This window comes from Temnothorax longispinosus, chromosome 9 (genome assembly GCF_030848805.1).
Source record: "Temnothorax longispinosus isolate EJ_2023e chromosome 9, Tlon_JGU_v1, whole genome shotgun sequence".
Taxonomy (NCBI): Eukaryota; Metazoa; Arthropoda; class Insecta; order Hymenoptera; family Formicidae; genus Temnothorax; species Temnothorax longispinosus.
In genome coordinates, this window is record NC_092366.1 from 17,191,146 (window position 1) to 17,214,516 (window position 23,371).

Here is a 23,371-nt window from a genome sequence, read left to right on the forward strand (position 1 = left end):
GACGCAGAAGCTTAATTTTTTTTGTCACGGTTTTGTCATTTCATCAAATTTTTTAATATCGAAACAGATTAAACTTTTCTCTTACTAAACGTTACTAGTGAATTACAGAAACCAGTGAAATTTAAGAATTAGTGGATTGTAGAGTGCTCTTAGAAGAATAGAGAGAATTATTTTGACTTTTATAGTTTTTTTTTATTAAATCGATGGTTTACATATTATACCGCCGGATCATCTCCCTTAGTAGTACGTGTGTAGATAAGTTGCGCATGATGTTGCACGACTTGCTTGATCAAGCCTTTCTGCTGGAGTTCTATCAGCGCCCGTCTGGCGAGAGATCCCCTGATCTTCAACCTTTCGCTGACGATCGAGGGCGTGATCAGTTTGTACTGCGGTACTTCTTTCAACAGCTTCTCATACGTCGGCTTATCGAAGAGCACTTGATTGTTTAACTTGTCGCGTACTTTTCCCTTGGACCACTTCTGCAAGAATACAGGAAAATATTGTCAGAATAAATGTTCCAATGACGCAACATAAAAAAATTTACGAGTAATTCAAATCTCATCAGACTCATTAAATCAGTTTTTGCTTCCACGGTTGGTCGAGTTCGCAAGTGCACATCAAACGAGATTAAATTGTTTAAAATTGTCTATTGCGAGCGTTACAACGAAGGGAGAAGATACGAACCTTCTTCTTAGCCTTTCCCCCAGATCCACCCTCCTTCTTCTTCTGAGTCTTCTGAGGTTGCTTAGAAGAACCCTTCGTATCCTTTTTAGGCGGCTGTAACAATAACGGTCAAATATAAGATACATTCATAGCTAGGCGAAGTTCAATTACGTCCGAGAGTTACAGTCAGACTCATTAAATCAGTATTTTACTGTCATAGTATTTATCTAGAAACTAGTTTGTCATCATAGATCTTAAGCCCATTCTACAATAGCCGTAAAAGTATGCATTAAGACGTAAGCAGTAAGCTATTGACTAATGGGATTTTTACAATCCAAGAATGATCGACTGTAGTTGGTCAATTTTTACTGCTTACGTCTTAACGAATAATTTTACGGCTATTGTAGAATGGGCTTTACAGAGGTTTAAAATCCTGAGTATGGTAAAATGTTATCGCATTAACGTCGGACGAGTTAAGAAAAATTTTACAAGTTAATGCAGCTTCAGACGATGCCCGAGGTAAAAGAAGCTAAAGAAAGAGAACGATCAGTGATCCAGTGTCAATTTATTCTTTGTTCTTTTCTCTTGCCTAATGAGACAAGTGTGGAATTCAGAGAGGTTATGTCGTTGACGCAACAATGCAGTTGATATTTCAATGTACTCTTCAAATGTGATCGTTATCTTTCCTCTAGCGTTTAAATATTGTACTCGATATTCCTCTCTCGTGACCGAAAAATACGGGAAGAATTAAAATATTCGGTGCGGCACATGGATCCCTCGACGGACGGGAAACGCTCGTCACTCCGTAAACAAGAGATGCATCCAGCGCGTAATTTCCGACCAAAATTTGCCATTTTTCGCGAGGCTCTCGCGCCCTACGTGATAATCTATCGGGTTTACCGCGGGATCGCGAAAACGTCGCTCGAAAATTACACAATTATGCACCACGTGAACCTACCATTGTGGCTGTCGCGCGAGGAAGAGACTGGAAGAGACGGGAAGTCGGTCGTGGGCGCCATGCCGCCCATGGATGGCGTGCGGTATCACTTCCGGCAGCGGCGGCGGCGACCGCGGCGCCGTTTACGTCGATCCAGCGCTACTAGAGGGTTGATAACCTAAAAAATAAAATTTCTTTATTCATGGTTGATAATAACCAGAGAAATAATAACCTCGCTTTTTTAAATTTGGATTCTGTAGACCAAAAAAACAAATTTAGATTCTGGTTCATGGAATTTATAAGATATACATATACTTAGTACAAAATTTAATTATCCAAATAATCATAAACGTAGCATCTCATCCTGCAGAAGATTCCTATACTCCCCCATTATTTTTCATTATTAGTAGCAAGAGTGTTATGCTTGTTTAGTATTCTATGTACACAACAATACCAATAATTTTTATATTTCGAAAGGAAATGAGATATAATACGGCATCTTTTATCTTACGCTGTATTGCTTTGCAGTTTCACATTTCGTGAAAGCTGGCGCTATGAACACTGGTAGAAATTTTTTCGTGAGACTTACGAGTTACGACTTGCATAACCTGGGTACCACGTTGATCGAAATCGCGACGTGGACGTGTCGCGGGTAGGCGGGTCGACCGGGAAGCCGGGACAAGAGTCGCAGGTACACGGGATACGTCGACGAATTTTATTTCGGCTCGTTCGTTCCCGTCCAGTACACCCGTAAAACCCGTTCGCGATCTCTGGGATCTCGTTTTTCCCCTCGTCGATCGACCGGGACCACGCGGCATGGCCACGCTTCTCCATCGTGCGTCTCCACACCGTTCGCGATTCGGTTCCACGCGCCTCTAAACACAGCCCGGCATGCCGTACGGGACGGCGGATTGACGTCCGGCGTCGCTACAGGTGAGTCGAGTCTCGCGCGAGGGCGCGAGTTAGGTTAGGTTAGGATGCCCGCGGTCCTCGACGTGGACCCGCGGACGTGTCCGGTCGTGCCGCGCGTATGTTGGCATATGTATGCATGTTGTACGCATGCATGCATGAGTACACACATGTACGTGTTGCTCCAATTAGCGAACCTGACCTGACGCGTGTCGAACAGCTGCGCGTGCCGCGACTGGCCCTGGTCAATTGTCCGGCCTCTACGGCTTTGTCTCCACGTTTCTCGTGTCTCCGGAAAAGGCTCCGGAGTCTTTGATCGTTCCGCAGCGGCAGGTGTGCGTCTGGCCGTAAGAATTTAAGATTTCCGAACAGTTTACCACCGGCGGGACGGGATGTCTTCTGGTTTTCTGGTCAACATATGTACGTAGCCGCGGTGTACACGTTGACGGAAATGTAGACGGTTGCTCCGCTGTTTAGCTCGGAAACTATAAATGTAATTGTTAATAAAAATGCGCGACTATTATTCGGCTTGTCTTTGCTTTATTTTAGCATCAAATCTTTATTTTGGGGTCTTTGGCCGGTATTCGTAGTCCGTTCTTATTCCAAGACCGTCTTAAGATGTTGAAATGGCTCCGCGATTGGTTTATGACATCTTAAGATTGCGCTTGAGACGGTAAATATAAGAACCGATGATGAATATCGTCCTTTATTTTATTTTGTATACACGCCTCTTGTCACGACACTGGACTTTCTTCCTTGCAGGACAGATTTTAGACGAGCCTGAGCTTGTTAAGATCAGCGTGACTCCGAGATGCTGCCACTTTCGCACAGCCCGCGCGACTCGCGCTCCAACTTCCGCAGCAGGATCAAGGAGAAGCTGCTGAGTTGGAAACGCCTCATCTTCTCCGACCCAAACACCCGCAATCTGTTCCTGTTTCTCATTCTCAACCTGTCCTTCGCCTTCGTCGAGCTGCTGTACGGGATATGGACCAACAGTCTCGGCCTCATCTCCGACAGTTTCCACATGTTCTTCGACTGCACCGGCCTGCTGTTCGGTCTAGCGGCGTCCGTTATCACCAGGTGGCGGGCGAACGACAGATACTCGTACGGATACGTCAGGGCCGAGGTGTTGGGCGGCTTCGTGAACGGGCTGCTCCTACTGTTCATAGCCCTGTTCATCATGTCCGAGGCGGTGGAGCGAGCCATCGAGCCGCCGGAGATCAAGCACGAGAGGCTCATCGTCGTCTCCGTGTTGGGACTGTTAGTGAATTTAGTAGGGATATGCGCATTTAAACACGGACACGCCCACGGGCACGGAGGACACGGCCATAGCCACGGTCACAGTCACGGCGGGAGAGGACACCACGGTCATTCTCACTCCCAGAATCACGACGAGAGATACTCTCTCCTGAATCACAACGACCACTACGACCATCACGTCGAAGTGGAAACGTCCTTCAGCGGTACGAATTCGCAAATCATGAAGGGCGTGTTCCTACACATACTCGCGGACACCCTCGGCTCGGTCGGGGTAATCATATCGGCGATACTGATGCAAATGTTTGGCTGGATGATCGCCGATCCGATTTGCTCCATGCTCATAGCAGTATTGATAGTGTTAAGTGTGATCTCGTTGCTGAAGGAATCGTGGGAGATACTTATGCAGAGACAGCCGGTAGCCTTGGACCACGTTCTACCGCAGTGCTACAACAAAGTTACGCAGATACCCGGCGTCTACAGCGTACAGGAGCCGCACTTTTGGACTCTGTGCTCGGACGTGTACGTCGGATGCCTGAAGCTGGAGGTCGCCAGAGAAGTCGATCCCAAGTCCGTCGTGATGACGACGCACAAGATTTTCCAGTCGGCGGGCATCAGACAGCTCACCGTCCAGCTCGATTACGCTCCTATGTGATCGACGAAAGGCATGACGTGCATCGCGGAGTGTTGTTGCGAGTATAACGGAGGTGCGTCTGTCTGCAGACTTTGTCACGAGGGGACGGGGAACACGGGAGCGCCGCAGAATGTCTTCGCTACGTCAAAAATCTGTGATTGTGCCCATTGGAATGGCAATCGGTATCATCTCGGACTACAGATTGTTTGAGGACCTGGCATGCCTTAGGGAGAGAAAAACTGCTGACACGGGGTGCGATTGAGAATTCCTAAAGAATTTCTAATCGAATCCAATCGTTAACTTAAACCGCGCAATTTCTAAAACACGATGTATGATGGAAAGATGTATTTCGCATATTAGATACTTCTAAGAACGGTCAGTTAACATTCTCTTCTCCGGAACAAGTGTCTCTGTTTGTTCATCTTTTATATAAATACTTTACCTCTGCCGGAGCAAAGGCTTATCTTTGTTTATTACATGAGCCTTGACTTGTAATTACTCATTACAAGTGAGCATTTCAGATCTAGGTTAAATTTAGCTATATCGTAATGTAAGAGTAGCGTTGCTTAGATTGCCTTAGATTTTTTATTTTTGCAATGATACCTTGAGGTGCGTTTGTAAGAATATTTTTTAACGAGACTTCCGAGAACAAAAGATAGTGCTGATTCTTACGTAATTTATATAACATAACTGTTTGAGACAATTATCTCGTTTCTATAAAATTATATTGTTGTATAAGTTCGAAATGGAATCATGTGTAAGAGCCACGCAAGCGGCCATAACAATCTGGGGACAGCTATAGACAGCTAGTCATATCTGTGCAAGAAATGAGGAAAGTAACGTATGTACAGTGAATAACGCGCATAACGTGAAAGGAGTACTTTTACATGAAAATATACCTACCAATTTTTATACAATGATCCCAAAAGAGAGGTTGCTATTTGTATTTTTCCGTCCATGCTAAGTATTACCTTCCTCGTTACTGTAATACTTTGAACTCAGAAACGTTTAACTTAGCATGCGTGGACCATTTGTTGAGTAACCGTGCCGGTTATGTATGCACAATCTGTTGGACGAATTTGTGTAATATTATTTGTATATAATTATGTTATTAGGCTAATGCCGATTGTAGCCAAATAAATGGAATATTGCAAGTTAACGACGTGAGAGAGAGACCGAAGCTCGTGCCAGAATCCAAAGGATCTGGACGAGAGAATCATAAAATATTTCCTCCTTGATTTATACCATGCAGAATACTTTCTTCCTAAACGCAATGTGAACGTCTTGGATCTTCGAGAACGCCGATGATTAACACGGATGATTAAGAAATCATTAAATGCGATATTTCCTAAATCTTAACTTCACGATTACGTGATAGACGATTAAACGCGAATTTAGACTAATGATTTCATCGCATTTCTGAGAGATAAAGGGATCGTTAGCGATCATAGCGACTTTTACATTCCGCGTGTGTATCATGTTAATATATATTATAATGTGCATTAATTTGTATTATAAACTGTATATTATAATATATTATAATGTAATAATGCATTATATAATTTATATTGTAATATATATTAATATATATGCGCGCACAGATGTCAAGGCATTGATTTCGATTCTGATGACGCAGGCCAATATGTTAATTGTGTTATGAATAATAGGGCATCACAATGGAACTTTCGAATATTTGATTATTTTACGAAGAAACATCTATCACTCATCGCGTGTCAGGCACGATGATTAACGTTCTTTGTTTAGATTAATCGAGCGCCAATGAGAGAGTGTCTGCTATAACACACAAGAGAAAATGTGATTATGGTACGCGAGTCTTGTTACGTTTTCCTAATTACTCTCATTGTATATAGATTTATAAATGCGCGGATTGCGTGTGAGATTTTATTATAAAAAAAAGAAATGTGTGTAAGTAATAAAGATACACATTTGCAATACAGGCTCACACCGTCTTTTAACAATTCGCTACTTCCGTATGCCTGTTCGAATAATCATCGTTAATTTTTTACGATTGTCTAATTTTTTTTAACTTGTGATAAATGAAGTTTGTTTAATTTATCAATGGCGGCCTATATTATTAGCTACTAATTGAACAATCGCCAAGTCCTCAAGTTCTGCGCAAGTTCCTAACTTTTTACGTATCGCATTGACGAATTTAGATATTCCTCTTTTCATCTTAATGATAATTGCAATAATGTGAAATAAAGTCATAACCGATAACTCTGCCGAGTTCCTCCTGCAAGCTCGTCCACATTTGACAGGGTGCTTAAATCATGATTTGCGACTATTGAGACGAAGTTTTCAAACACATATTACATTTATTTGGAGAGGATATGTGTACACATATAAATACATAAATATTTATAATAAAATTACTCAAGTTGATTCCACATGTGGGTACGTTGGGCGCTTATCTCGCAAGTCGCCGCGGATATATCGCTCGGCCAGCGTGTATTTTATATATGTATATTTCTGCGGATGTTCCTCTCTTTCTCTTTCTCTCTGTGTACGTATGTGTGTAACATGAGTTTCAGTCTTGCCGAGTGTTGGCTTCCTCGTAAAACGGTCTCACAAATGTTTAACAAGTCGCGCGGTGATCATTCACATCGCGCCGCGCGGTATAATCGAAGAGACTCTTATGTACATAGCAAACTATCAAAAATGACAAAATTCGTCGTACACACGCTCGAGCGGGAGCACTTACGTATCTAGTCGGACAATAAAGGATTACGCGGGATGGTACTGTAGGTCCCGGAAAAACGTGAAAAGGGAGAGAGAGAACTCTTAATAGGAGCACTCTTCTCCGGAGTGCCGGTCAAAAGCCCGAGATCAAGCAGAGTGATCCTTAATTATATATATTTAAATTTTCAGGGATAAATTTAGGATCCAAAACAAATATATACATATAGTTATTATTAGATGTTTTAAAATATTAAGAAATGGAGGGAATATAATTGTAATGCATACCTATAGGTATGTATGTCTATACATATATTGCAATTTTATAGTATCATTTAGTGGTACTTCAAAATGCCTAATGATAATTTTATATGCGTATAGTCATGTAAATTTTTTTCTTGTCTTGACCTAAAGAGGTTCACTCTCTTAGATATTGACATATAATTAAGGATCACTCTGCATGTTAGAATAAAAATGGAACTTTCTTCTGATATTTATAGGCTTTAATTTTTCTTGGATAAAACATCGAGACAATAAGAAGTTTAGAACTGTGTAAATAGTTGAAAGTAAAACTTATTTTCTCAGAATTTCACTTTTCGAGACTTTAAAGATACAAATTCTTTTTTTAAAAAATCTTTAATATTAAATTCTTTCATTCATTAATTAAATTTAGAAGGCGAAACTAAAGTTTCAATAAAATCATAATTAGATTTTATAATAAAATGAAGATCTAAAAATATCTGCCTATATTATCATATATAAGGCATTTAATGTTAAGTACTCTAAAGATACAACAAATTATTTTTTAAAAAATCTTTAATATTAAATTCTTCCATTCATTAATTAAATTTTGAAGGCGAAACTAAAGTTTCAATAAAATCATAATTAGATTTTATAATAAAATGAAGATCTAAAAATATCTGCTTATATTGTGATGTATGATATTATCATGTAGATATTTAAATATTTATATTTTACCTTATAAGATATCAATTTTTTTATAATATTATACGTTTATAATAAATGAATGGCAGACTTTTGACCAGCGCTCTGTAAAAGACGAAACTTAAAGATCAGTAAAGATTCCTCTGCGTTTCGCAGATCGTTCCCTTTTATTTTCATTGGTGGTTCCAATTGAATGGCAGTTATCGTTGGCGCACCGACATTGATCACGATCGATCGATCGCGATCACGCTGCGAAAAATTGTTCTCGGCTCGTTTAAAATGCGGTCTACTTTTGTCGCGTGATCGTAGAAACGATCCTTCCTAAAACGTTTGCGCGACATCGAAAAACGATACTAGAACTCTCGTAGTCCGCATTTAGCGTTAAACGTGATCGAGCGACTATCGGTCCATGGGACGTGATGAGTTGCTTCGCGTGAAAACGGTTGATTCGCATTCGCTTGAGAACTCGGGTTCGATCCCGAGTTTCATCCTACATTCACTCCTGAAAAGGAGGAAGGTTTTTCAGATTCATAATCTGCATTTAAAGCGCAAAGGACGATTTCATTATATGTAATAAAATTGTGTACAGTTCCTATTTTTGGAGTGGCACAGAGAGATGTGCCTATTTATTATTATTTTTTTCGATCCTCGTGATCCCTTCTGCAGATGTAAACGAGATGTATGGGGATCTACGCCCATTTGACGTTGATTCCGAACAGTCTTCTATAGAGGGATGGGTGTTCATGGCAAGACACTTTCGGTGGATTGCCTCTTCCTTTCCCGAGAGGTGGCGATCGAATAAAAACTAACTCGATTTAAACTCGGATCTTCGGCCCTCAGAGCCGCGCAACATCTCTCTGCGCCTCACTCTCATCGCGAGGCGACTTTTTTCTTCTTTTTACTAGGCAAAAATCTCAAAACGTCGAGTTTAGCGCTAATTGCGGCGCGCAAAGAGCGCGAATCTTCAAGTATTACGATTTGGCAGTCATCTTAATTACAATAATTAATTACTTTATACAACAATAGCCTGCGTCGAGTGCCTGCTTATATGTATCTTCTATTCGTAAGAATTACGAGTATTCGAGACTTTCTTTCCTTTCACGCCGTCGCGAAAACGCACGTACACATCATGTATGTATGTGTGTTGTTTTTTTTTCCTTCATGTGCCTACCGTTTAAAATTTACTCTATAAAATTTCTCCAAATCCCCAACAACGCGCCACCCACTCGGTAAAGCCACCCGCATCTCGCCGATCGCGAATGACGGTCGATTGTAACATTTAATAATATCGTGACGATCGTGATGTGATCTATATCGCTAATAATATATTACTCTGAATCGTATCTTACATCTCCATCTAACAACAACGAACGATACTTATGTAATCGCAACAGCCTCTTTTTCCTTCGCTTTAACATCCCCTCTTTTCTCGCGCGATGAGTATTTCCATATTTCCCTTTTGTTTTCGCTCTTCCCCGCCAAAAAATGTCGAGAAGATTATTCCTCCACGCGGCATCGAATATTTCCAATCTTGTTTATCCAACGGAATCAATTTTCCCGAGTGATAATGAGATTCACACGTAAAAAATTTATTGGCTACAATTAAAATTGCATAAAGAGATGAAGCAAACGCAATCTTGCTCCTATTCGTTGAAACAAATACTGCGAGATATATGAACGAAGATAATTCAACTTATTATGCCTATGAAAGTAAAGAAATTTAATAAAAAATTGTAGAAGATATATGTAGAAAAATATGAAAAATAAGAATAATTGTATATTTTAAATACGTCCGCATGTCAAGATTATTAACATCCGTCCTGCTAACGATAACGCTCGCAAACAAGTATTTTTAAAATAATCGCTTTAAAATAAGAGACAGAATTTCATATTTTTAAACAGACGTTTTTACATTGGCATTATTTTTATTTACGCGACGCAATTTCGACGAAAAATGATGCCGTCAAAAATCCTGCTAAAGCAGCAAAATTCCTAGACCACTATTGATTGCGGGTTTGCGCTCCTTTTAGTATCTTTAGTTTCTTGAACGCGTTAGATGAGCGAAGCGCGGTGCAGCTCCCGTTTTTCTTTCGAATCGTTCTCGAGATCTAATAAATCGCTATAATCTATAGAGTCTATATCGTAGGTGAGCGCGCTTGACGCGCAGGAAACGAAATCACAGTAAGACGAAAATCTGCAAAGTTAACCCGCATTTCCCTCTTTCGTACCCTCTACATCTTTTATTTAGCTTCTTCTTTATTCTACACGTGTCTCACGCGGCCGAGATCGACGTCGATGCTCGACACGCTCTCTCTTCGATATCCGTCGCTCCTGGAAAATCTACATTACATCTTCGTCTTATCTAATCCCTTTTCCGATTCTCCGGGCTTCCCCCGCTCGCTCCTCCGCGTCCCTTCCGTAGCACGATCTGTTGACTTAATCCTTTATCTCCGCGTATACCTTCTCCCCTTTCGATCTCCCGGAACTCTCCCAGTTCCACAGTCACGTCCGCGAAGAGACCAATCGATCTCCGTTTCGATCGACCTCTCTTCGTTCCCCTTTACCTCGCGGTAAAACTGTGTGTGCCAGGATAACTTCCTCCAAATTATCGATCCCCTCATTTCTTCTTGCCCCGGCCGCCCTTCTGGAGCTTCGTGATCTTCAGGCGACAGTTGGAGCCGCCGGTATAAACCACCTCCGTCCTGCCGCCCTCCTCGGCCGCGGTCACCAGAGCCTTGACCGATCTCACGTGCACGTCCTTGGCGCTGATCTCCAGGGTGGTGCCGGGGTAACGATCCCGCACGCACTTACCCACGCTGGTGGCCTGCGTCTCGGTAAGCTCGACGCCGTCCAGGCACAACCAGGTGAGACACTGCAAGTGCGTGAGAATCGTCTGCACGAATACGTGTTCCATCTGCACGCGCTTGGCGCTGTCGGTGACGATCAGGCCGTTCGCCCTGAGAAAGCTCAGGCCGCACAGCTTGAGGTGCTTGGCGATCTGTCGCATCGTACGGTCGCTGTCCTCCAGGGTGACCCGCCAGAAGTTGATCCGGAGCGACTGCAGGCTGCGGAAGTGCGCCGCCAGGCAGCAGAAGAACTGCTGCAGGATCTTGTCGTCGATAAAGAGCAGGGAGCCGCTGCTGCCGCCGATCGTTGATTTGTCCAGCGACAGGTCGAGCTCGCTCAGCGACGTGAAACCCGCCAGGAACGGCAACAGCAACGGACCGCGCAGCGCCAGGCGATCGTTCACTGTCACCTGCAATCAGAAATAATTCCGTCGGCTGATCTTATCGGGCGCAATTTGTTTCGGGCTCGTTTACAGGTTGAGAGATAAAAAAGAGAGAGGGACATACAGAGTGTCACGGACTTGGCAAGCAATTTCTCATCTATATGAGCTTCTCCGATTAATTTGGTTTGGTTTTTTTTTTCTTCAGCCTTCAAGCGACAAGCGATCGAAAGAAAAACGGGAACTGAATTTCAAAGAGTGTCTGTTTAATAACAAAATTTTAATCTTAAATGAAGTTTAACAATCTCAAAATTAAAACTTTTAACAAAATCTTTCGATTTGTTTAAGAACCTAAGAAGATCAATTTCCAAGAAAAATCTAAGTTAGCTTAATTTCTTATGCCTTCAAAAAAGACGTTAAATCATTGTTGGACCTTTAACTAGAGAATTAATTAAAATATAGGAAAAACGGGAACTCTGAATTTCAAAGAGTGTCTGTTTAATAACAAAATTTTAATCTTAAATGAAGTTTAACAATCTCAAAATTAAAACTTTTAACAAAATCTTTCGATTTGTTTAAGAACCTGAGAAGATCAATTTCCAAGAAAAAATCTAAGTTAGCTTAATTTCTTATGCCCTCAAAAAAGGCGTTAAATCATTGTTGGACCTTTAACTAGAGAATTAATTAAAATATAAGTACTTAATTGAAAACTTGAGGCAAGCAAAGACGTAGGTATCTTCGTTAAGGAAAAACCGAATTGCAAATTGGCGCGAAGATGAGAATCGCGGCCGCAAAGTTTGGTAATTTATTTTAGGGATATCCCGTACGGAGGCGAATTAAGGGGATGGAATTGGGAGTCGGTTTAATGCGAGAGACTACGAAGACGAATGTCGGTCCGGGCCGTCCTTTGTTTATCGCCTTCGTGGTGCGGCCGACAGTAATTGCGCATGTAATAGAAAATATATGACTTATAGATAAGGGAGGAAAGGGACACGAGATCTGACGGACGTTCCGGGCACGGAATTGGTGCTCGCGATGTAAAATGAGATAGTTACTTTAGTATCATCCTTTCTTTTTCATAAGTAATGAATGGGCTTTTTTATTCGGGTGAGAAATAGCTAAAGATTATTTTCGAATATACATTAGGAAAGGTTTGCTTTTATATTTTTATGAAATTCTATAATCTCATTTGTGTAAAAGATATCAGTATTACATGGAAAGTTTTCTAATCTAGTATCTTTGAATGATTAAAAATAAAAGTAGATTAGAAGAATAGATTAGATCTAAAATTCCAACGTTGTAAAGATATTGTGGACTTAAAAAGAGTCAATTAAATGTTTTATAAAGGTTTTTTATTTGTATATACGCACTTTTTACGGATATAAAACTTTCTTGTGCAAATTGGATCACTATATTCACGTGTTATCCAATCTATTTTCAGCCGTTGCTTCAAATAGCATCAATTAAAAAATTTTCTCTTATTAAATTATATTTCAAACAATGATATTTAAATATCCTACATAGTTGTTAAATAAAAAAAATCTTCAGAGAAATAATAAAATAGTGCACATTCAGCGCACGTCGCGTCGTGCGTCGATTCATGCGTAACTGGAGCGTTCATTCGTTAGCTTTAAATTGCTCTCATTTAAAAACAGTAGCTCGAATGCAATTCTGCCGGAGGGAAACGAATTTTTCGCTTCTTTGTGGTATCGAGAATCTGTGCGTGAATTCTGGGACGTTCTATATATGCAGGCTAAATGATAATTAATATCTGGCGCTTTGCTGCCTCTCCACAACACATTTCAGGATTTTTCAGAGTTTCTCATTCAGAATCCGGAATCAGACTTTCAGTGAAACGATATTAGATTAGGAGACGTTACATGGGCGCGAGCACGTTCGCAATTTCCCAAGATCAGAATTACCCTGGAGGAAGAGAAGGGGGGGCGGAAGGGAGACGATATTAGACGACGGGAACGCGATACTCGGTGTACCAGCGGGCTAACCGATTTTCTTCGTGGCGTGTTTCACGGAGACCGTAACGGGGATCCATTTTTCAAACGGAACGAATCATTTCTCCACGAGAGAAGGGACTCCGCGCATCAGGAGCTGTTCCGCGGGCTGGATAGAGAGACGCGGGTGTGTCTAATGGTTCCAGCCCAGATCCCGGGAACACGATAGCTATACACAGCCGACACAGCGCCTGTACATCCCAGGGATACTCGGGTCGGTAGAGACAGTCAGTAGACAGCTACATCTGCGTCTATACTGCGTCTACTGCGAATCGCGATGATACCGTATAGCCCCCCCGTATACGTATCTGTTATCTTCCCGTAATGGTACGGGCGTCCGGATATGCACGGTGCATTCGAAGACGTGTAACTGCATCAGCAAATGGTCAAAGCTTCGTACGGTTAGTCCGGTATAATAGGATTGCACATGTCATTGCGGCATTGTTGCGCTACGCGATCCAGTTCGTAAGCGAGTTGCAGGTGAGTTAGACCGTTTCAAGGAGATTTCCCACTAATTATTTTATACTCCATTTCACCGTAATACCGTGTAAGGCAACTCGAAGCCATTTATTACGGTCCGATTGTTTAATATGCAAACTACGATGACTTCTATGAACATTAAAGGTAGGATAATAATCGAGATTTCGACGTAGAAAAATTGATTCTTCGACTTGAAAGAAATAGTTAATTTTTTTCCGCTAATTGTAAGAATAAAGGCGACAATAAAAGATTATCGGTGATTTTTGTCGTGCTCGATTTTTCGAGGAAAATTTGAGGATAAACGTCTGCTTGACGAGACATCCCGCGAGAGGAGAGTGTTCACTCACTTGAAATCCGGCTAGCCTCAGGAAGACGATCGCGGGACAGGCCGGAGGTGGTGCGGCTCGCAGGAGCTCGGCGCCGGCGTCATCGCGACGTCCTAATCTCGCCAGAGGACCCTCGTGCACCGCTAAATGCAAACGCGCGTTGCATAAGCTCAACTCACGCACGCTTGTGTATCGAAGCAGCTCGGAGAACACTGCTAGACTGTCAGATTCCTGTGAAAAATAACGACTACAATTAGCATATCTTCCACACTGTTTAATATTGAAGGATGAAATTTGAATCAATATCTTGAGTTAAATAACATTTTATTATTTTTAACTAAAATAAGCATAATTTGATAGTGGGTATAAAATATTAAAAATTAGAGAGAAAATATTAAAAATTAATAATGTCCGAACGGTGCATCATAAGATCAAAGGATTGTAGTTCCGGTTTTAATTAGATAACTTTTAATTGTTAAAATATGACGTCTTTTTTAGAACGAGATGTTCAATCAATATAATCAACGTAAAATATAAAAATTCCCTCCTTCCTTCGATAAATTAATTTTAATCTATTTCAATAGAAATTTCATTTTCCGCTGCTAAATAAATGCGAGGCTTGATGCAGCCATTAAGTCGACGCCCGCCTGAGACATCCGGCCGCTGGTTGCGGTCCGCGCGCGCTCAACCGCGCTTTGCATCCCAATATTGGACGATGTTGCAGCAGCTATTACGCTAAAATGCGCAAAGTGGGTAAACGCTTCCCCTAAATCGCGCGTAAACGACGCGGACCCGTGAAAATCTCGCGGAACGCGAGATCTCGGGATCTCGCGCTATAAGCGCGCGGCAGCGGCATGGCATCCGGCGCTTCAGGGTTCGCCAGGGATCTCCGGCTAATCCCATCCCATTCGACACGGAGCGGCGCCGCCCGTGTCTCGGCTCCACACGCCCCGACTACCACATCTCGCCCGACCTAATCCGCCACCGAGAATGTCGTTAAGTCGGATGGAGAGGCGTCTTAGCGCGCTCGCGCCTCGACGATCTCCTCGCCCCGAGACTACACGGCAGGCGATATTACGTTATTCCGGCAATGAAACGCGGGAGGGAGAGAAACCGCGCGACGTGGATTATATACGTGAATTCGCCGAGGGGGAAACGCGGTGACGCGGGGTTAACAAGGTGCGACTGATCCGTCGAAGACATCTCTCTCTCTCGCGCGTTAATTGAGAATCCTCTCGAGGATGAGCTCGCCCAAGATTTTCTGTCGAGTTTTCTTCTCTTTTGTGTAATATGCATTTAAGGCCGCGTTGAACATATCGTTGAATTTGATTTCCTCTCGACATTCACCACAAGAAATTAAATAAAAAATGCAGAAGCCGGAGGAGCGTTCGACCTTGAGGGGGGAAGGAGGGGGGGGAGATCGAGAACGGGGTACGAGCGGTACCGTTTCATTATGCAGAGAACGTCGTTGCACACACAGGGAGTATAGCGGATGCGTCTCACGGGAGCGGCGCGAAGAGAGCGTGTTCTCGGGTTCTCTATAGAAAACTGTGTAAGCCGGAAGCTGCCTCTCTCCGCTTAGTTTACGCGCCGTACGTTAGACGCGCGCGTTCATTAATAAGTTAGCTTTACTTTCGAACTCCATGAGAGATTTATGCGAATCTCGAGCGGCATAAATCAATCTCAAGGTGGGAGACGTTGACGGCGAATTTTTTCCAAAGCGGATACGCGATGCTGCTTTCTGATTATTCTATAGTAATCGAGCTTGATAACGCATAATAATGTTGTATAATGAACATTTATGTATATGTGTGTGTATTTTTTAATAGTAAATATTAAAAAATATTTCTCGAGGATTAAAAAAAGCTTCGTCCGATTTTTTAACGTCAGAGATTATATATATTCTATTCTGTTACGTAAGCTTTACATTCCAAATTACAAACTTGAAAAATATAATTAATGCTATCTACATGGGTTTTGTATAAAAATAATTTACATGCTTCGCGAGACATGTGCTCAAGAATTTTTAATATTTAAAGTCTTTTAAATTCTAGCGTATAAAATTCTTTTAGCAACGATTTTATTTAAAAAATCCGCATATCTTTTTATTTACTACCTTTTAATTCTATTGAAGAAGATTTAAAAGCGCGCTGAAAAGTTAAATAAATATTGCTTCCATATATTACATTAAATATCCCTTCAACTGAAAACTTAGGGATGATAACATTGATTAATATTGACACGCTAATTTCTTTTTTTTGGAGGACGGAGGGAGAGGAGGCAGGGCGTGATTAAAGTGCAATTTAAAAATATATATTTGTTAATATAAAAAAACACCAATGTCGCCGTTTTTCGATTTGGCTCAAGTACACCGCGCGGTCGCGCGACGATTATTCCGTGTTCCGCTGGGCAAACAGAATCGAGGGTGGATTCCATTCTCGGAAGGATGTCCTCGACAGTCCATTTATCTGGCTTGACCCAACTGGCGTATCCTGAACAAGAATGGGAAAAAAAGAGGGTTCCGAAACTGAGAGACTCTCGAGATGTTTACCGCGCTTTGATAGATTATTGCATTATTGCACGTAGCACGACGACAGTGATATATCTATAATCTATTTTATGACATTTCTATGATTATATAATTTATAAGATAATTTCTAAAATGACTCTATATTTGTTATGATTGCTATACAAAGGCAAAGGCAATGCTATATGGCGCAGTAATACTCTGTGACTCCTGAAATGTTTGACTCAGAATTCAGGGCACATCGTTGAAACTTTGGCTATCTCGAGAGCCAGGAAATACCTTGTATATATTTTCATAGTTTGTCCACCATAGTTTCGATCGTGCGATATGCGCGGAACTCTGAATTTCCGCGTACGTGTACGTCTCCCAAGATGATGTTATACTTTGCGATATATATATCGTGCCTTCCTCAATAAAGTTTCTAAACCGGATAAGAGATCTATAACAACAAGTCATACAAGTTTATCATTTTGGGTCACAGATTCTCGTTATCACTGACCCAATTAGATTATCTTATTCCAACTTCTTTCCTGTCTATCGAAAAATAACATCATTAAGAATCAAGATAGAGTATCGAGGTATCTATTTATTTATTTAATTTCCGACAGGGTTCTCAGTTTTAAATAAATATTTCGACAACGGTACTCAAATATTCAACCAGAAATAAAATTTTAAATTTAATTCATTGAAATATATGTGCTCGCACGCAATCAGTCACATCGTTGAAAATAATCTCTGTGAGAGATTTATATATTTTCTAAAATATTCAGACGTCACTCCTTAAACGTACAATGCAAACAAATGCGCGAAATGAGAGCCGAAGTGCAGAGTCCTTCGAGATTCACCTCATGCACGGAGATTTCGAAGTAACGCGGAATTTATTGTTTGCTAACCGTGATATTTACGAGCGACGATATTTATCGCTTCCTGACTGAAGCGCTCGTTGACGAGCGTCGCTTCCTGGGGGATCGCGTTCTCCAGGCTCGGCTCGCGAGAGACGATTCCGGCCCCGCTGTCATCAGCGCGGAATTCGGCACGCGGCACGGAAGAACGCGGCGATGAATAAACATCGCGCTGAATTCGGTGCCGTCGTCGAGATCAAACGCGGATGAGACACGCGCGCGTGTCTATACGTGCCCCGAATCTGTTTTTTGAGAAACGTTCGAAACGAAACCCCATGAACCGTCAGCTGCATCGTCGAGAACTCGTGTTTGACGTTATTTCGCGGCGGGCGCGCGACTCGTCAGCGAGAGGTTTTTCGCCGCGATCGCCGTTGGAAACGTATCTGGATCGGGATTGATAAAACCAGAGAGACACACGGAATAATATCATCCAGGATTTAATAATCGAGTCAAAATATCGTATCGATATCGAATATATAACGTTTGCGCGAGCTTGCATGTGTACGTAAACTCCCAATCCCCAATTCCCAACTCTAAACTTCGAATTCTCTCCTGTGTCTCAATTTTCAGCTACTAGCCATCAGCCCGTAAACTCTCAATTCTCGTAATCTGAACTGGAGTTATAAAATTTATTTATGGCCAATGCAAAGCTCATGAAATTTAAAAATATGCCTCCCAGCGGAATAAACGATTTATATGAACATTTATATGTATTACCTATTTATTGTTATAAACGGATTTGTATATTTTACCCTTTTTGTTTCGATTCAAATATATTAATGGTGTTCAATGTGTAACCTAAAAATGTCCGGATGAATGATGAATAAAATGTACGTACGTCACAAGGAATTTGTTGTCTCATTTGACGCATAAAAAAATATATATATATATATATCTATATATATATATATAGAAGAAGGATGTCGTGTCATGGGCAAAATAACTCGCATTGTGCGAGATATTTTATGCATCATTTTTCATAAAGAAGACTTTTTGTCATAAAACTTGTTCGCTTTTGACATATATCCAACTGTAACATTTAAAAATATTACTTTGCCCTCAAATACACTAATTAATTTTATTCATAGTTATTTGCGATATTAATCTTTAAATCAAAATCCAAATTTGTTCTCCAAAAATATTTTAAAACGGTTAAACTCTGAAGATAATTTCTTTCCAAAAAAATATGATATAAAAATAATTTAAAAAAATAAAACAGATATTTTTTTACATAAATTCTTTAAAAACTGACAGGGGACTGGACTGTTTTCGTTAACTTACCCGAGAATAACAAAGTAACGGCAAACGATAAAAACTCTTTAAGTAAAAAACAAATTACAGCAAGTATCAGCAAAAAAAGAACAGGAATTTTAGCATGGAATGAGCGTGAAACTGCAGTGTTTTTCGCAACGCCGTGGCACGAAAAGTCTCTCACTGTTTTCTCCTTTGGAAGCTTTCCCGAATGGAAACGTGAATGCAAAAGTTTCATTCCACTTGCTATAGCGTTGTGAACGAACCGAAAAACCAACTTGGATAAATAACAAGTCGAACGTAATGATATAAATAAACGAATCTTTCGTTGAAAAATCACCTTTTTAAAAAATGTCTGTATGCATGTGTGTAGGTATATATATTCCACAATAAAATACAAATAAAAATAAATATAAATAAATGTAAATTAAAAATAACGGGTCAGCGGAGGGTACATCCGCGCGATGCGCGGGTAAAATAGATATATATCTCTATATATACATAAATTTAAGAGAGGAAAATATAACTTAAAGTGGAAAAAAATTGTCTGCGAAGAAAAAAGTAAGAACAAAGAAGGTTTAGAGAAGGGATCTAGACTAAAAAAGGAAACTAGTCTATACTAGTAATCTATACTTCTATATACGAACCTTCGCCAGAGTTCGATCCGATTACGAATAAAGTTCATCGCTTGTTGGCAAAACCGAGTTTATCATCGATCGACTTACGACGTAAATGAACTATTCAAATCCGATGCGTCCGTATAATATACCGAGAAGTTGGGCAGTGTCATTAATAATCGCGTATAAACTTACAAAAACGATTCGCCAAACTCTCCCGAAGAGTTAATTTAATTCGTCGAATTATTGAGTCTCCAATTCACATAACATTGTATATTAAAAATGTCAAAATAAAATCGCGTTTGATTATGCGCATTTTTGCTTCCTAAAAGCACGTATATAACGATAAATGAAGAGAATTCATGAAATATTACAAACATTTAACATTTTTAAAATGAGAGGAGGGATTTGCTGTAATAAAATAAAAAATTTTTCAATTAATTTACTATGAAATGTTTCGATGTTTATAACCTTCGTTATCAAAGACATTTAATATTCATTTTATATTCGAAAGGCATGCCTGAAAATATTGAGAGAATTGATCTCGGTTATAGCGATGAGAACGCGTTTCGTTCGCTCACGTAATTCGGCCGCGCAAAATCGGATCGTTTCTATACAAACTGAGAATTACATTCGTTAATTACGAATGTGGCGCGCGTGTATACTTGTCGGCTTGTTGATTATCGGCGACACGTGTCGACTCCGTAATTTATGTTATTCGCGCCGCCGGCATTTTATGCGGCACAATGCCTGGCGTGTCTTCGGGGCCAGTGGGGAGGGTGGCGAATATAATGCCGGTAAATTAGGACGGAAGGAAGCGATGTTTAATAGTTTCCGACGCAAATTGATTCCCGCTAATTGCGAAGCGTGGCACGCGGGCGTCGTATAACTCTCTTTTCTCTTCTCCAATTATGAATTATTTTACAATCCCGCGGGATTCCACGACTCTTTTTCCAATGAGCCGCGTATAACGTTGACGTATTATTCGTTGAATATCCCAGCCCTCTCCGTTCGTCGCGTAACAAAGTATTTGTCACTGACGGAGGAATATATTTGTTTTTTTTTTCCATTTCAGCGTACGATAAAAAACTCGATTATTATTTCGTCAAATAATACTTAGCATATAATTTCGATTATTTAGCTGCTGTCTTTTTATTCATTCATTTAACATTCAATTGTTTTAATTATTATCATCCTTTTTTGAGGCTATAATGATGATATACGCGCGAAAATATTAAAAGAAATTATTTTCAGATATCTACAAACACTTCGTCTTTCACTCTAGCTTTTTAAAATATTATTGTATTTATTTTACTATTTTATATCATGTACAAATTACAAAGTAATACAACCGCAGCACATTATTATAATCATATCGCCAAATCAGAACTGATTTCTTTCTAATAAAAACTTTTATTTGAATATTTTAATTTCCTACGTTTATTAAAAACAAGAAGCTAATTAAAGAATAGGATTTTGCGCTACGCACTTCTCCAAGCCTTCCTAAATACCTTAGTTTTCCATGTTAAATTACAGCCAGACGTCGCGTTTCATTTTCCATGAGAAAAGCCTCAGCAACGAATTTATCGCGAAAGCTAAGTTACGGCGAAGAGGTTCCGTCGGCTGCGTATTTCCCGTACTCCTTCGTGTCGCGCTAAAATAATCAATTTCTTTGTTTGCGTTTTCTATAGACCGGCGTCAGACGCAAACGCCGTGTGTCAACTGCGTATGTGTGTGTGGAAGGAGACGAGGCGTCGGGGAAAAGAGAGACTAGCGTAGAACGTTGCAACGCTTAAATTTTATCAGGATACTCGCATTCATGGGTCGCCGACCCCGGCATTGTCCACGCCACCGCAACTTAATATACGGCGACGATGTATTAAATCTCGTTCCCTCGCGTAATATTTCGCGAGTTCGGTCTCTTAGCGCTTCGGAAGGGGGTGGACAATGTGAGCGACAGTTCGGTATGGTTTCTTTTCCAATCATTTAGCAAATCGTCGATTCCAAAACGAGAAATACTTATTTTGCTACTAAAAAAAGTTCACTCGTGTAACAATATTACGTAAAATGCCGTATCTAAAATATAATTACATGCAATAGAATAGAATTATAATATCGACAAGAAAATGTTGAGAAATTAAAAAAAAGCTAAAATAAATATATTACTGCTAGGTGGTCTCGGACATTTTGGTTTTCAATATCCTCTGTTTCCTCAAAGAGTCTGGCGATTTCGCCCAGGATCAGACCGGTTCATAACTCTGTTCCTGACGGCTTCTTTGGGATGATAATCGCCAGCCAGGCTCGTTTGTGTCATATAGAATAGTGATAGAAGTGGCGAGCGGTATGGGGGGATGGTCACTGAAAGCCTCGACGGGCCGCATTGTTTATAATCGCATCCCTTGTCCCGTTATATTAAATCCGTCCCTTTATGCGGTATCAGCGAGCAGCCGGGGAGATTTTCCGGTTATACAATTTATCCGCGATATTCCGCGAATTATGCGCTCGGACCGCCGGCGTTCTGTTCCCATCCTCCCGAATGGCTTACGCGCGTTAAGGGTGGGTCGTGGCGGTTAAGGGCGAACGAGCGCTTAAAACGGAACGTGAGCGGTTATATAAGTATAGAGTGGGTGTACCGGTCAGTGATTCAAGACAAAGACTTTTAATCCCGAGATAACGTCCGGTTGCCAGAGATATAGCCATTCTTTATGGGGGTGATTTCAGAAGGCAATATCTCCTCTGGGAGTAAACTTCGCACGGAAAGAGCATCGAGTGTGTTGTGAGAGTACTTAAAGCATAATGACAAAAAAAATCACTGTGGAAAGAAGTGGACCAAGTGTTACTATGGGAGAGCAAGCTTTGGATATTTTCGAGGTAAACGTTCAGGTAGAAAGCCAGGAATGAGTGTTAGATATGTTAAATTCATAGGGTTAAATTGAACTCGATTTTGAGTAATTTTTAACTATTTCACAGGTCGCCACTGCTCCTACTCAATATGTATAATTAATTTAACTAAAACAATGTTAATTTGACTAAACTAATGAAGTTAAAATAATCCTAGTTTGTTTTAAATTAATAAATTTTGACGCACATGGTGGTTAAAAATAACAAAATAAATCTAACTCATGGTATTGGTTTAAATTTCATCCTCTAACCTTTAACAGTGTAGTCTGATAAAATATCTGCAATTTATATAGAATGGTTATATGAAAGAACAGTGCGATGCACTTCTTTAAAATCCCGGCCTCCTTTCTCCCTCAAAATATTCATATGTCAGAATATATAAAGAACACTATATCAAGGCAAGAAGATACCCTTCTCTTCTATTTCTCATACGATGGATATAAAAGAGGGTCCTTGCAAATATGACGGCGTATACAAAAATGCAATTAGGCTCGGGTATTCGGAAGCGAGCGTGCACGAATTTAAGAGTTAAAATTCCAGCGCGCCCGATTTCTCAACGTCCGAAGGCGGATAGGGGGCAGATATGTCAGCTGACTCGACATTCTCATGTGAAAATTTTCGGCGATATGTCGTCCGGGAGTCCGGGATCCCGTCCGGGATCGTCCCCGAAGGATATTCGAGACGCGGCAGATTCCGCGACGGAGAAAGGAGACGGGAGAGCCAAGAGGAAGAGAAGGGGGAGAGGTCGAGGGATGTTGGGAGAGAGGACCGCGTAATTTATTGCAAGCAATATTACCGACGACACGCCGGGAGAGCCCGAGGAATGGGGAAAAGCCCGTGTCTCTCGTCCCAGAAATGTATTTTATAGCGACCGAAGATGGGGGCGGGGCTCTCCGTATAACGGCGACCCTGCTTGCCATTCTCTTTCGGGTCGGCATTGGATTTAAATAAGTCGATGTGAACGTCCTGGCCTTTATTCGCCGTTTACTGCCCTCTCCCCCCTCTCCCCAATCGCATTGCTCGTTACCGGATTTATGCGGTGCTTGGCGAACGGAAATCCGTGTTACGTGCTGGAGTAGCGATTTTGTTT

At 41.0% G+C, this 23,371-nt stretch overlaps 3 protein-coding genes across 8 annotated transcripts in view; 1 reads left to right on the forward strand and 2 right to left on the reverse strand.

The window, feature by feature from the left end:
* Positions 1-167: 167 nt before the first annotated feature.
* Rps25 (ribosomal protein S25) lies at positions 168-1,756 on the reverse strand. The gene is made up of 3 exons (XM_071789240.1): positions 1,622-1,756; positions 685-777; positions 168-479 (listed from the first exon to the last, which is right to left on the reverse strand). The coding sequence occupies exons 1-3, from the start codon at positions 1,622-1,624 to the stop codon at positions 216-218; spliced, it is 360 nt and encodes a 119-aa protein (XP_071645341.1). The 5' UTR covers positions 1,625-1,756; the 3' UTR covers positions 168-215.
* A 356-nt stretch (positions 1,757-2,112) lies between these two features.
* On the forward strand, positions 2,113-4,628 carry Znt86d (zinc transporter 86D). Of its 6 annotated transcripts, XM_071789237.1 has the most exons (4): positions 2,113-2,533; positions 2,702-2,929; positions 3,059-3,182; positions 3,272-4,628. In XM_071789237.1, exon 4 carries the CDS (start codon positions 3,321-3,323, stop codon positions 4,419-4,421), a length of 1,101 nt encoding a protein of 366 aa, XP_071645338.1. In that variant the 5' UTR covers positions 2,113-2,533; positions 2,702-2,929; positions 3,059-3,182; positions 3,272-3,320; the 3' UTR covers positions 4,422-4,628. The 6 variants fall into 6 exon arrangements, with proteins under 6 accessions (XP_071645338.1, XP_071645336.1, XP_071645337.1 ...); XM_071789235.1 differs by lacking the exon at positions 3,059-3,182; XM_071789236.1 differs by lacking the exon at positions 3,059-3,182 and having other exon boundaries at positions 2,730-2,929.
* A 2,085-nt stretch (positions 4,629-6,713) lies between these two features.
* Positions 6,714-23,371, reverse strand: part of LOC139818547 (uncharacterized) — a 65,920-nt gene continuing 49,262 nt past the window's right edge. Inside the window, exons 9-10 of the mRNA XM_071787276.1 lie at positions 14,105-14,314; positions 6,714-11,298 (exon numbers count right to left, since the gene is read on the reverse strand). Coding sequence (XP_071643377.1) covers positions 10,660-11,298; positions 14,105-14,314 — 849 coding nt within the window. The 3' untranslated portion in view covers positions 6,714-10,659. The remainder of the gene's footprint in view (positions 11,299-14,104; positions 14,315-23,371) is intronic.

Coding starts and splice junctions, on each gene's coding strand:
- Rps25 (XM_071789240.1), bottom strand. Junction 480..684: donor GGGGAAAGGCTAAGAAGAAG/GTTCGTATCTTC, acceptor GTATTCTTGCAG/AAGTGGTCCAAGGGAAAAGT.
- Znt86d (XM_071789237.1), top strand. CDS start 3,321: ATGCTGCCACTTTCGCACAGCCCGCGCGACTCGCGCTCCAACTTCCGC.